At 61.9% G+C, this 14284-nt stretch overlaps 1 protein-coding gene across 2 annotated transcripts in view; it reads right to left on the bottom strand.

Moving 5' to 3' along the window:
• The window catches only part of NOL4L (nucleolar protein 4 like), a 119810-nt gene that overhangs the window by 17893 nt on the left and 87633 nt on the right, over positions 1-14284 (bottom strand). For both annotated transcript variants that reach the window (XM_069495395.1, XM_069495396.1), the window contains one exon: positions 9499-9640. In XM_069495395.1, coding sequence (XP_069351496.1) covers positions 9499-9640 — 142 coding nt within the window. The remainder of the gene's footprint in view (positions 1-9498; positions 9641-14284) is intronic.

Below are 14284 nucleotides of genomic sequence, written 5' to 3'. Positions count from 1 at the left end.
CCAGGCCTGGCCAGTCAGCGGCACACATCACAGCCATTGGTGATGGCACGTGACCAAGCTGGACTGAGAAAGTCGGTCCCAGGGCTTCTACTGCCATGACAGGGAAGAAGAGCTCCCCCGAAGGGAGGCTCACACTGGGGAAGGCGGGGCTGCCGCGCTGGCACAGACGGGCCCCCTAAATCCATCTGTGCCTAAAACCAAAGAAGGCCCTAGACTCTTTGGTTAGGGAGCCAGTAACTTCCTTATTGCTGAAGCTGGCTGGAGGCAGGTTCGCATCACGTGTCTGGCTTGGTCTGAGTAATCCAGGGTCCTCCCCTTGGCAAGGGCTGAGGGACAGGACCTGGGAGCCGGGTTCTCTCCGCGCTGGGACCCCACCAGCTGGGGCCCTCAGGGAAGCACCGGGGACCCTTCCCCAGCTCAGTCCCGAGGAGGCTGGTACCCACAGGAGGGGCTGGCTGCAGGCCCCTGACCCCTGCCAGTGCCCAGCATGGCACCTGGCCCAGAGAATGCGCCTGCCACCATTTGGAAAAAGAAGGAACAGAGAGACTGGGCCAGCTGGGTTCCAATCCGCTCCGAGCTCTTCCTCATACAACCCTCCCCAAAAATGCAATGTAAGAGAGACACAGACAGGCACCCACACCTGTGCCCAATGCAACACGGTGGGGCCTAGGCCGGGGCAGAGTGGGTGCGGGGCCCCGCTGTCTGCACGACCTTGGGCGCAGCCGCCTCCCCAGCTCGTCTTATCTGCGTCCAGGGAGTTGCCGTGACGCCCTCTGGGGCTCCGACGCTTTATGACTCTGAAAAAACCCAGCTGTCCCGCAGGCACCGAAGGCCCAGCGACAGGCCCTTCCAGGGCGCAGGGTGCAGGCCTCCGGCCGAGGGGATCATGGGCAGGCTGTGTGTTCTGCTTGGACCCCACGGACCTGGAACTAGAAGTGGAATGTTAAAGGTACCCAGGTGACCTCTTGTCCCCACCTGGTCCCCATCTTTCTGCCTTGCCAGGAGGCCCCTCCAGGATGGTCACCCCCTGGAGGCCAGCCTGCTGGAGCCAGAGCCATGCCAGCAGGGTGAGACTGCCCCGGCCTGCGGCTGTGCTCTGAGGGCCCTCAGGGGCAGCGGGGACGCACCCCTTCCGAACATTTCCGCAGAACCAGGCCTCCCTGGCTCTTGCGAAGGGTGAGTCCCCAGTCTGGGCAGGACCCAGAGCCCACCACCTGTGCCCGGAACGCCCACAGGCAGGGCAGGACGGCGTGCCCATGTATTCTAACATGGGGCAATGTGCTGCGATTCCAATGGGGGAATTAGTGATGAATGGGGGAAATTGTTCCTCCCTCTGTCCTGGCTCCAGAAGGAGACAAAAACCCCTTTTACCTCGGCAAACAATGCCCTTATGTGGGCGCCAGCGCCCCGCAGGCTGCACAAGCCCGGCTCTGTGCAAGCTGCCGATGGCCACACCGGGCTCTGGGGCCACAGCCAGGGGCACCCTCTCCCGGTGGGCGAGGCGGGGCTGGGGAAGGCGGGAAGGTCCACCGTCCCTGGGACCAGGGGCCAGGCATGTGGCCACAAGGGCTGCCTCCCGTGGCCAGAGGTATGGCCGCCTCCTCTGCAAGGCTGCCATGACAGCAGCCAGACAGGGGAGAGGAGAGGGCATCAATAATTCACACCCAAGGAGGCAGGCAGGGGTGGAGGAGGGAGGTAGAGTGTGCAGGGCTCTGCGCTGCGGTCGGGGGACATTCCCTAGGCTCTGAATTTGGGGTGCACCTCACCAGGCCTGGCCTCCTGCCTGCTTTGACAAAGGCCAGTGGCCTGGGCCGTGTTTCCATGATGCAGAGTTCCAAGGAGCACCAGGCTCCTGGCGGGCTCCTCGGGTCTCCCTCCTGGAAGGCAAGGCAGGAGGGGCCCAGGGGCAAATGGGGGACACTGGGATCCCACCATCCTGGGTGATGAGCCACACTGGGCGCCTGCCCCACCGCACGAGGGCTGCATTCTCCATTCGGCCTTCGGGCCCCTGCTGCCCGCTGTCCCTCCTGAGCACCCCTGCTCTGTCCCTGTGGTTCAAACAGCCTGGCCTGACCCCGGCAGGGGGCACAGGGAACCCGTGTTCCCGTCAGGGCTGCACTTTTGCCCCCACCGTGCAGCGCTGGGACGCCAGCACCCTCCCCACAGCACCCGCCTTGGTGCTCTCCTGGTGGCCTTCTTGCCGCGCCTTCTGTGACTCCTCCCGTAAGGGCCAACCGAGGGCCCTCAGAGTGTGGCCAGCGCCGCCCGACAGAAATAGAACCCAAGCCACATACGTGCTCTTAAATTTTCTAGTACCGTAGTTTCAAAGAGCAAAAGAAACAGATGAAATTAATTTTAATAATCTACTTTAACCCAATATATCTGAAATGTTATTTCAGTACGTAATCAACACTGCATTCAAACTGAGATATGTCACCACCTTTTTTCAGACGCAGTCCCCGCGCCCCAGCGTGGCTCTCACGCGTGTGCACAGCACACCTCCCCGCCGGCCTCTTCCCGGTGCCGACTACCCGCCCTCGGCTACCGCACTAGGCGGCCCAGACCCACATTTTCCCCTAAAACTGAAATCACTTCTCTCCGTGGGGACCCTGGGGTCCTGGCCCCCAGAGAGGTGTCCAAGCCGCAGTTGAGAGTTCAGGTCTTAGGGCAGGTGGCCTAAGTGGGGGCCCCTGGGGACAGACGCCAGCTTTGGTAGGGGGTAGACGGCAATTTCGCATCAGGCGCTGGGTAACCAGTCATGCCCGATTTACACAACTGCCCTTACCCCGAGGGGGCATCACTGGCCCGTCGCCCCGAGTGGAACAGCACCCAGAGAGCTCCCAGAGGACCCTGACCCAGCCCTGGTGCTCTCGGGCATTCTGGGAGCCTCCAAGGCCAGCTCCCTTCTGTGCCTTGGTTTGCCCATCTGTACTGCGGGACAACGCCCCGACCCCTGCCACCCCCACTTCCTGGAGCCCCTCTCCCAATACCCACTGGCCAGTTAAACCTGGGGGAAACTCCAGTACGAGAGCCTGGGTGTGTCCTCCCGGCCTGGCGGTCTCCAAGGCCCCTCCCTCTAGGCCAAGCACTGGCAGTGAGAAATAAACCAATTCAATGTGCAAAGCTACAGCCGGGATGCCCGGAGCCTGCCCCGCAATCATGTGTTCCGAGAGCAAACAGAACCACTTCAGGCCTCTGTGTGCATGATTCACGGGGCAGGGCCCTGGCCCCAAAGCCTGGGTGGTGTCTGAGGGCCCTGGGAGGCCAGCCCTCCCGGAAGCCTGTCTGGGATCGGTGCATCCCAGTCCTTAGGTCAGGGTGATGACGCCAACAGGGCCCCAGTCACTTCCTGGTTCCTTGGAAAGTCACCCCTGGACAGGCTCAGGGTGCGGGTACCCTGGCCCCCTCCTCAGCCCCTCTCAGCACAGCAGGGCCTGCCCCGACACAGGGTCAATCTGGAGGGGCTCGGTGCGTGTCCCGGGCTGAGGGCAGGCGGGGGGCAGGGCTGTGACCTGCCGGATGGGATGGCCCCACAGGCCCAGCTGATCTTCCAGGTGTTGGGGGGCCGGGTTCTCCCTCTTCCTTTCTTAGCAAGTGAACCTCACCTCAGGCCCCTGGGCTTGTCCTCACCAGGAATCCTGGCCTGTGGGGGCCCAGGGCCGTGCAGCCCTGCCTGCTCCTGTGATAATGGGATCTCTCCGCGCCGTCTCCCAGCCTCTCGCACCCCTCGGCAGGCCGAGGGCCAGCACAGCCCGGCATTGTCTGTGCCGCCTGCAGCCCAGCTGATGATGGACACTTTCCTGTGACCCGGGGCTGCCAGCGTGGCCCACGGCCAATCCCTGGAAGGGCTTGGGCCCCAGCTCTGCGCTCCTGGGGGGAGGGGAGGACAGAAGGCCACTGCCCGTCCATCCCATCCGGTGAGGACGTTTAGAGCCTTGAGAAGGAGCAAACGGCTCTTACTCGGGGGGTGTGACCCACAGCCAGAGCACGGGGCCCCAGCCGGTTGCCAGCCTTGGGCCTCGCACATGTGGCCAGCGGAGAAGCAGGGTCAGGGCAAAGACAGGGCCGAGATCGGCAGGTGGGGGAGAGAAGGCCCCTGGAAGAAAAGCCTTTCCGAGGCCATCCCCCATGTGACAGTGGCAGTGCCCAGCCACGAGTACTGGGTCCACAGGGAACGAGTGCAACAGGCCACGGAGCTCTGTGACGCCGGGGAGAGAGCTGCTCTGACCCAGGGATGGGCCCAGAGGAGGGAGGATGGTACCATCCCAGGAAGACGCTGGAAGTGGCCAAGACACAGGGGTTATGCACCTCTGACCCTGAATGGCCTGGCTCTGACTCCCTCTGGGCCCCTCCCCTGTTCCTCACACTCAGGCTCAGGTCAGCAGGGGATGTCAAGTGCATCAGGGGCCAGGTCAAGAAGCAGAGTCTTAGGGGGAACAGGGTCCCCGGATGGGCCTGGCACATGTGGGTGGGGAGAGGGACAGGAACTCGGGGTGCTAGGACAGGCTGTGGGAGCCTGGGTCCTGTAGGCACCAGGGCCCTTCCAGACCGGCCCTCTTTCCAAAGCAGCAAGACCGGGCAGCTGAGAGGAGGGTGGGGGTGCCGGTCTGAGTGCCGTGAAGTAAGCTATGCTCAGGGTCCGCAGGGCTCAGTGGACAGAGGGGACAAAGAGAGACCTGAGGAGGAAGGACCAGACCGAGTGGGTCCAGTGAGGGGTTCAGAGAATCTGGGAGAGGGGAGCAGGAGGACCCCTAATCTCCCAGCAGCCCCCAGCCTGCGTGCGCCAGGGGCCCCATATGGCCCCACGAACCCCAGCACCAGCCTGGCCACTGATGAGCCTCTGCCCTGCCCACGCATCACCCAATCCTGACTGCCCAGTGGGGAGGGGCAAGACTATCACCCACAGTCCAGCACAGGGACATGAGTTGCCCAAGGCCCCCAGCGGGGAGTAGCTGAGGCAGGATCCCAGCCTGGGGCAGGCAGCCAAGGTGGGGTCTGACACTCGCCCCACACCGCCCTGCAGACCCACCTGCAAAGGCCGGGGAGAGGGGCGCCCAGGGGAGAGGGGCGCCCAGGGGAGAGGGGCACCCAGGGGAGAGGGGCGCCCAGGGGAAGGGGGCACCCAGGGAAGAGGGGCACCCAGGGAAGAGGGGGCACCCAGGGAAGAGGGGGCACCCAGGGAAGAGGGGGCACCCAGGGAAGAGGGGGCACCCAGGGGAGACGGGCACCCAGGGGAGAGGGGCCCAGGCCAGTAAGGAAGGGGGAGCCCTGGGCAGGGGGGTGGTCATGCACTTGCTCCCAGGGTACCACCCTGCTGACTGCTGCCCAGTTTGTTCCTGGGTAGTGGAAGGACCCACCCGAGGACAAGAGCCAAGAGGCCTCAGTCTTCTCAAAATGCTCCTGAGGACACACCAGGATGAATGGCCATAGCCACCAGGTCATGCCACAGAGTACTAAGGCTCAGAGAGGGCAGGCAACTTGCCTAGGCCCACACAGCAGGGCAAGGGCAGGCCAGGACCCATGCAGGAGATCCACAGCAGAGCGCCAGGCCCCACTTACAGGATGCCACGTCCAGTGGAGACCTCAGGCCCACAGAAGCAGCCCCAGTCACTCTCCATCCTCCTGGAACCCCTGGTGTCCCAGACCCTCGCCACGTGGCCTGGCTATGGCCTCCCTGCCCTGTCTCTCCTGGTTGGAGCTTGGGGTCACAGGGAGCTTTTGGAAACCCCCAAGCCTGGCATCCAGCATCTTCCTCCCTTCCCAGCGCCCAGCAGACGCACTGCCACCAGGTCTCCGCCTCGGCCGTCCTGCCCAAACACAGCCTCCTCCCGAAGCCTCTCCCTCTCTGGGGCCCCAGTCTCTGCGTCTAGTCACTCGGTGGCCATTTGCCGAGCTGCTACTCTGTGGCGGGGGCTGAGGATTAAGCCCAGGACAGGAGACTCCGGCCACATGGAGGCCCAGCCCCGAGGATGCTCCCCGGGCACTGCTCGTAGGAAGGAAAACCAGGGACATGAATGTGCTTCCCAGAAGTAGCCAAACTCCGGTCCAGGAGAGACCTGCTCCCAGTGGTCTGGGCAAGTTACTTCCCTCTTGGAGAGGTTTCCTCTTCTGCCAATGGAGAACAGTCACAGCTCTGAGCTCACAGGGCCGGGGCCGCGCAAAGCGGGCTCAGGAATGAGGCCGCCGGTCACTGGGCAACCTTTAACACTGCCACTGATCCACACCAAATGACATTACGTGGGAAGAAAGGTGGCTACAACACCACACGATCCCATCTCCTTGTTAGATGAAAACGAGGCTTTGGTTATATGCAAATAAAAGCTGGAGAAAAATATGTCCCCAAACTTTGGTGTTTTTAATTTTCTTTTGTTCTATTTTTTTTCTAAATTTTCTACGATGAACAGCCTGGCAGGGACCCCACCTCTGTGCCTGTCCCTCTCCAACTGGACCCCAGCCTCCTCCGGGGTGAGGGCAGGGGTGGGAGCATCAACCTCCAGGCCAGGGCGCTCAGCAAGCTCACGGCTCCCCTTAGGACGAGCCCGGAAGAGCTGCAGGACCCTCGGTGCCTCAGTCCCGCCTCAGAGCCTGGACAGAGGGACGCTCCAAGGTCCAGGGGTCCAGGCTGGAGGAGAAGCCTCATCTGGGAGGCGCACACATGAGGCCCTGAGACGTCCCAGTCTCCACACAGCTCCTGCCCCACAACCCCCAAGTCGCCATCCTGCGGAAGGCAGGCGGACGAAGGCCCCGGTGCAGCAGACCCTGTGCTCGCCCCTGGCGCTGGCTTCCTGTCTGCCCGGGAGGTGAGTAATGTCCGCTCCCCACCCCCACGCATCCCTTCCCTTCTGGAGGCCCGGCCTCACATTTTCCGCTCAGGAAGGGGCAGAGGGGCCTGGTAAAGTCCTGCAAGGGGAAACGGAAGGAATGGCCACCCGCGGAGTCGGGACCTGGCCCGGCCTGCACCTGGCCTTGAGGAGGTGCGCAGCCCACCTGCCCGTGTGCTGGTTTGCCTTTGCATCCAAGGTTCACTCCCTGTGCTGGGGGCTCACGGAACAAGGCAAGGAGAGCCCCGCATCTCACGGGTGATCCCAGGGATGAGGCGCAACTACAGGCTGACATGCTGTTCGGCCCCAAGGCAATGCCAGACCAGCGTCTCTGGACAAAGTCTTAAGAGCTGGCTTCTCCCAGGTATCCTCTCTCCACACCCTACGATGCACACGAAGTCCCGTCCAGACCCCAGAGAAAGCCCAAGCCTCGGCCAGGGCTTAGCTGAGGGTCTGGAGGGGACCTGGCCTGTGCGTGGGCAGGAAGCGGTGGCAGGAGTCAGCCTGTGCCACTCTGGGCCCGGAGGAGCCCGTGCTCTGAGCGTGTGGGGGCCTCTGACTGTCTCCTGCTGGCGCACGCCCTGGAGCCAGACCTCAGCTCGTGGCCGCGCCTTGAGCACCTCCTGAGAGGAGCTGGCTGTGCGTTGCGTGGGGGCGGAAGGGGCGAGGGACTCGAGGCCCATCTAAGGCCGGCTGAAACCTGGGAGCTCTGGACAGAGACAGCGGTCACCAACAGGCCGGAGGGCCCAGAAAGCGCAGCAGAGCCCAGACCAGCGCCGGGACCTCCTCAAGGCCTGTGCCACCCAGGGGTCTCAGCCGGCCAGCACGGGGCCCCCGGCCTCCAGACGCAGCCTGAGCGAACAGTTAGATCCACGTGTGACAGTCGGTACTGGCCTCCCCGTCCCAGCTCTGGGGCCCGCCCTGAGAAACACCCCGTCCTCTCAGCAGGCCAGCCCACCTCAGCTCAGCCCATGGCCAGGAGGGGCCCGGATGGGGGGCGAACACCTCCCCCAGGCTGCCCCCCAACCGGCCTCCTGTGGACCAGCCACAAAACCTGCCCACCCCACCAGTCCCTTTGCTTCTCTCAGCCTTGGCTCCATGACTGGCCTCCCGGCAGCGGGGACAACGGACGCTGAGGAGGACCCTGGTGCCCATGGAAACACGGCCTTCTGCTGCCTCACCCTGAAGGCCCTCGAATCTCCAAACCTCCCCAGGAAGCGTGTCTGACAGAGATCGCACTCGCAGAAGGGGGTTGTGAGGAACAACAGCACAACACGGCCTGCTCGGGAGTGAGCAGGGGGACCACGACCCCCGTCAGTCAGTTCTGGATCCTTCAGCGAGGCGCATCTGATGGCCCCAGCTGAGTGTTGCTGGCGCGGCCCTTGGTGCGCCTCTGGGTGTGGCCCCAGTCAGCTCAGGCGAGGCGAGGTCAGCTGCTGGGCACGTCTCCACCCCAGAGCCCCCCAGGCATGTGGCCACCCCCACCCGCGCCCGCCCCCGCCCCCGTGGGAACGCTGGAAGGCGGCACTGGTCTGGGAGGCTTGCAGCACGAGGGGGTCGCGCTGACCTCACGAGGCATCAGGCACAAAAGCCCTTTCTTTCCGCAGCCTTGCACCCCACTCCTCGCACAGCCACTCCCTGGGCTCCCCAGCCCCTGGCCCAGACACCTCCAGCTGCTCGGGCTGGGTCTCCTCCCAGACAAAGCCGGATTCAGGCCTGGGAGGGCAGGCGAGGGCTCTGCCATGGAGACGAACTTTGACCCAAACGGCAAGGCTCCTACCCCTTATTTACTCTTGAAGGCTGACCGTTTCACAGAGTTAACATTACACCCCCTTTTAACCCCACACCTCCCTCCCACATTCCAGGCCCCGACCTTCGACCCCTCCTAATTGCGGCTCCTACACCCCAGTTCTCTGAGGCCCAGCTTCAGCTCATTCCCCGCCCCCAATCACCTCCTCCCCGGAAATAAGAGCCCCACAGGGGTGCTCTGACCACAGGCCACCCCACACCCAAACCCTGTCATCTGGGGCCAGATGCCAGGGCCCCAGAGCCCAACGGCCTGGCAGCTCCACATGGGAGTGGACCTCTGGGGTCTGACCTCTGACCCTAACTCTCCACCCTGAAGAAGGAAGCCCCTAAGTGGAGGTCGTGGCTAGGGAGGAGTCCAGACACCTCCTAGGCCAGCCACATCTCATCCCAAGGGGCTGGAGGGCACATGTGGACAGCTGCACAGGCCAGTCACTCGCCAGGTGACCCCGTCCTCCAGCTTCACACCAAGCTGCAGAAACACGGCTCTTGCTTTCACTGCTGGGCAGCTGAACTGCTCTGGGTCAGGCACGTTGTTAACCTTCCCAGACCTGAACCGTGATAACTTTGAAAGCCATATCCCAGAAGCCCATGAGCATCAGAGCCGACAAACAGGCATGACACCCCCTTGGGCTGCCAGTCCCCAAGGGCTCCATCCACTCATCTTTGGGAGGATGACTTGCCCTCCCCGGGGCCAGGGGCGGAGGCAGAGGGCCCACGCAGATGCTGAGGACACTAGGGGCAGCTGCAAGGTCGGGCTGCGCCACCCCCAGAGGCCACGGCCCAGATCCCGCCACCCTGGGTTTGCCCACACCCTGGAGGACTGGGAGCTGAGCGCAGCACTGCCCTCACCGGCCGCCAGGGCACTCACCGTCGTCTTGGCTGTGGAGGTTCTGCGGGCTCCGCATCCTCTCGTCCTGGCTGGGGCTCAGGCTGGAGGCCAGGTGTGGGTCAGCTGACATCCATGTGGAGTCGTTCATATCAAAATCTTCACTGCTCACAGAAGTCTCATCCTGAGCAGGGACAAAGAAGGCAGGCGTTCAACAGGGACGGGCTCCTGGCAGGTCAGAGGCAGCCTTTCGGGTGGCCCCCAGGGTGTTTGGAGGTGCCCCAGCGGCCACAGGGAGCCCCCAAACCTTGAAGTGAGGGCTGAGGGGTGTGCCCCTGCCCTGTGGAAGTGGCCTGGACTCTGGTTCCTGTTGGAAGCCAGGGCTGGGGGCCGCGCTGCCTGTAATTGAAGACAATTATGAGGTCTCGCATCCTGTAGGGGCGGATAGCAGGGCCTGGCTCTTACCCTTGTGAGCCAAGGTTGAAACACGCTGTAAACAAGGGCCCTGCTCCCTGCTCCCTGTCCGCAGCCTGGGGAAGAGGGCTCACTCCACACAGTGCCAGGCGGCCAGAACGGGGTGGCAGGGGTGGCAGGACTCGCCGGGCCTCTCCGAGCTGACCGCCCCCCAGGCCTGCCGCCCTGACTCCCATGGAGCATGCATGGAATTCCTTTCTCCCACTCCCCCGGCCCAGAGGACATTTCTGTCTTCCTCCTTCCTAACCTTTGCTGTGCTTCAAAGATATGCTCTTGGGTAGCTTCCAGAGCAGAAAAGGCCAGCCCCAGAAGTGCAGAGAAGGAAGGGGGTGGGGCGGGCCAGGGTTCGGATCAGACCGCAAAGGGGGTTCGGCTGGAGGGCCTGGGGGGCCGCCAGGGCCTTCCAAACAGCCGGATGGCCTCCTGGAGAGGACCACGCCTGCTCCTCTCCCCTTGCTGAGGCTTCAGTGAGCCCTTGGCCAGTCATCCGGGAACCCCCGGGGCGGGGCCCCTTCAATCCAGCCCTTCAGCGGGAAGGGCCCCCACCTCCTTCTGGCCCAGCCTCTCCCAGGAGCAGCAAGCAACTGCGTTTGGGAGCCGGCTGTAAACCACCAGAGGGAAATGACCCGGCAGCTCCCACACCCTGGAGCTCTGGCCTCCCCGCAGCAAGACACAATGGCCTCTGTGGGCCCCCAGGAAGGACCTCTGGCAGAGCAGTCCCCCAAGCCTCCCCTCCGGGGCCCCTCACAGACGTCTCTTTATAGCGAGCAAACACACTTAGGTTCGAACTTTCTTAGGCTGCTGTCCCTCTGGCAGACACATCTGCTCCAGGCGCTGGGGAGCCAGCCTGGATTAGCCTCCCCCTCCCCCAGCACCAGGGCTGGCAGGGAGTTTCCTGGGATTTGCAGCTTCTGTGCGGCAGAAGAGTGTGGACCCTCTGTGGCTGAATCCAGAGGACAGGAGTAGGGTCACGGTGCCCGGGGTCCACATGAGGCACACCCAGAGCCTTGAGGGACGGAGCCCACGTGACCTCTGGTGTCCTCCCCACACACGCGTACACACACGCATTCTACCGCCCTCTCTCCAACGCCTGCTCCATAAACACAAGCATACCCACCCACGGCCTTCCCCCGTGCAAACACGGGCATCACATTCACTCAGACTGTGCGTACACACACACACACACATAGTCACACATGCACGCACACACGCTCAAAAGGCTCTCTCTGCACAAAGGGTACAAAGGGACAACAAAACTCTCCCCTATGCTAACTCAATAACTCGATAACTCAATGGGTGGGGGAAGAAGGGAGGCTGGCAGGTTGGGGAAGGTCCCTTGGAGGCAGAGAGCAAGGCCACACGGGGCAGGGAGCTCTCCATCCTCGCAGACGGTCCTGCCATGTGGGCACCGGGAGCGGGTACGGGGCATCCCACCTTGGCCCCTTGCTGCTTCCTGGCTATCCAGGGGGTGCTGTGCTCAGGGTACAACCCGAAGTCATGGCCAAAGGAGAAGACTAGGGGTTGTTGAAACACTCAGGACTTCAAAGACAGGGTGTTCCATTAGCATTTGGAAGCGCCACCTACTCCAAACTCTCCATCCGTTCCTCAAGATTTACTCAACACCTACTACGGGCCACGAACCCTTCTAGGTACAGGGAAACTTAGCTGTGGACAAATCAAACTCCTGGACTGCCTGGCACTCACCATCCTGGGAAAGACACGGACAATAAGCAGAAAAACACATGTTGTCGGGGATCACTAGGACCACAAAGCAAAAGAAAGCAGTGCGAGAGGAGAGTAACTCGCAGAGCTGGCAGGTGGTCAAGGAAGACCCCAGGTCAGGGGACACTGGAGCAGAGGCCTGAAGGAAGCAGGGAAGGGGGTGTTCCAGGCACAGGCATCAGCAAGACGGGCACATGCTGCTGGGTTTGAGGGGCAACAAGGAGGCCGCTGTGGCCCAGAGTGGGTGAGCACACAGGGGCAGCACAGCCACACTCGACTGTCCCTTCCCAAGGTACGTGTAACTGGTAGGGCTGTACCTGCTGCCTCTGGCGCAGAGAAGGGCTCGTGGAGTGTTCCACTACATCCCAGGGGCTCCCTGAGGAGCAGGGAAAGTCAGAATGGCTGGGAACAGCAAGGGAGGCCCCCACACCCTGGCCTCACTCAGCCAATTGGAAAACAAGAACAAGGCGGCAAAGCTCATCGCAAGGCCTCCCCCCACTCCGCCCTCTGCAGGTGCCAGCCCACTTTACAGACGAGGAAACCGAGGCTCCGAGGTTGAGGCACTTGCCCAAGGTCATCAGCTAACCAGCGGCACAGCCAGGTCTGTGCCATTTCAAAGGACCAGACACGCCCCCTTAGCCTCTGCCAAGCCTCTGCTGGAGCTGTCCCTCACCCTGCTGCTGCTGCGCCCCACAGTCCCACTTCCAAGCTGCGTCCCTCGGCTGCAGCATGTCACTCCATTGTGGATCTCTGCCCTGCCCTTCCCCAGAAGACCTTAGGTCCTTCCAAGAGTGGAGACTGGGCTGTATGTCCCCCACAAGGCCAGCGAGACTTGTTGAATCCTTGAATTGCCTGGCATGATGCTGGTGTTTAACGAGGGTGCTGTGTTAATTTGACAATTAAGGACTCGGGTCCCACTGCACACAGTTCTTGAACAGAGGACATATGAAGACTGGGGTGGCGGCTGGCAGGCCGGCAGCAGCAGGCTGTCTTGCAGTGTGCCCTCCTGCAGTCCCCAGCCACCCTTCACACAGCCCAGCGTTCCTCTGGCCCAGATGGCTGAACTGTCCGTCAAAACGCCCCCTCCACTCTTCCCTGCTCTGACACGTCCCACTGGGAAGGTGTGGGCTGCATTTCGCACCAACATCAAAACCACCTGCCAAAGCATCCAGTGCCCAGGAGTGTGGGGCTGCAGGTGAGGCTTGTGTGACAGTTCCTTGCAATGGCCCCGTAACGCGGCCACCCACGGCAGGCCTAGCTCCAGCTCTGCTGGCTGCCGCAGGCGGCCTGCCGCAGCTGCCGGGGTACCAACCCAGGCAGTCTGTGCCCAGAGTTGACACCACAGTGTCACCACACCATGGGCCACCTCCCCATGCTTCCTCCCTTCAATTCAAACAACCAGACTCCTTAACAACAAAGTCTCTCAAGATAAGACTCACAGGGAACTCAACACATTCACACATGCTCACTCTGTCCCCTCAATGAGTTGAGGTGCATTTATTGAGCATCTACTATGTGCTGGCAGTGTGCTGGGAGCAAAGATAACTAAGGGGGGGAGGTTTCCTTTCCTCCAGGCCTTCTTATCTAGGGAAAGGGACCAGCTAAAAATTCTAATCCACTTGTAGGCGCCAAGAGGGGTGGGGAGGAGCCTCGGGACACCATGCCGCCTTACTTAATTGACCCTGCTGCCCTGGGCATTTTCCCACAGCCCCCAGGGTTCTGTCGCACAAACCCCAGTTTTGTGAGAAGTGGTTCCATCTAAGATTTTAACAGCCTGACTGCCACAGCAATTTTTCTAAAGAGAGAAATCAAGTCTATTAAACCTAACTTTTCCAAAAAAAAAAAAAAAAAAAAAAAGGCACACAAATAAGTGTTGGTCAGACTTACACAGACATCTTCAACACCCACACTTTCAGGGCTGGCCTGGAGGAGCCCCTTCCCAAGGCCCCTCTGCTCCCTGCCTGGCACAGCAGAGCCCCCCAGCTACAGAGGGGCAGACTCTAACTCCAGTCACCCCCTCGCACCCTGAGCCAAGGCCGGAGAGGCAGGCTCATCGCACAGGCAATTACCAGCACGCACAGCTCAGGACCCATCAGCGACCAGCGAGCACAGGGAAAATACACACATCCTGTGGACCCGCGGGAGGCGGCCGGTTTGAGAGCAGCCAGGCCTGAGGCCTGCGTGGAGACGCAAGGCTCTCACCGGCTCACCCAGAGGTCACAGTCACTGCTTGCTTTTTCCCTTCTGGAATCTCAAGGAAATTAGGACTACTGATTTCTCCCTTTCTATTAACAAACTTCAACAAAACTTTCATTAGCAAATACAATCGTGTGTGCAATCCGGTATGTCTGGGTCCCCTCTCCCTGGACCCCACGTGAGTGGCCAGCCTACTCCCCATGGTTCCTCTAGCCTCTGCCCTTGGACACCTGAAGCCTGTGGCCTTGCCCACCTGGCAATAAAAGCCCATCATTCATTCGGCACCAAAGAGCCTAAGCCAGGGGTGGGGGACCTGTGGCGCTGGGGCCACATGTGGCCCTCTGGATCCTTCAGTGCGGCCTTTTGACTGAATCCAAATTTTACAGAACAAATCCTCTTAATAAGCCATTGTGGGTCACAAGGCAACAGGGCCAAC

The sequence above is a fragment of the Eulemur rufifrons genome, chromosome 20, assembly GCF_041146395.1.
Source record: "Eulemur rufifrons isolate Redbay chromosome 20, OSU_ERuf_1, whole genome shotgun sequence".
NCBI lineage: Eukaryota > Metazoa > Chordata > Mammalia > Primates > Lemuridae > Eulemur > Eulemur rufifrons.
This window is presented reverse-complemented; position numbering and strand designations above follow the sequence as displayed.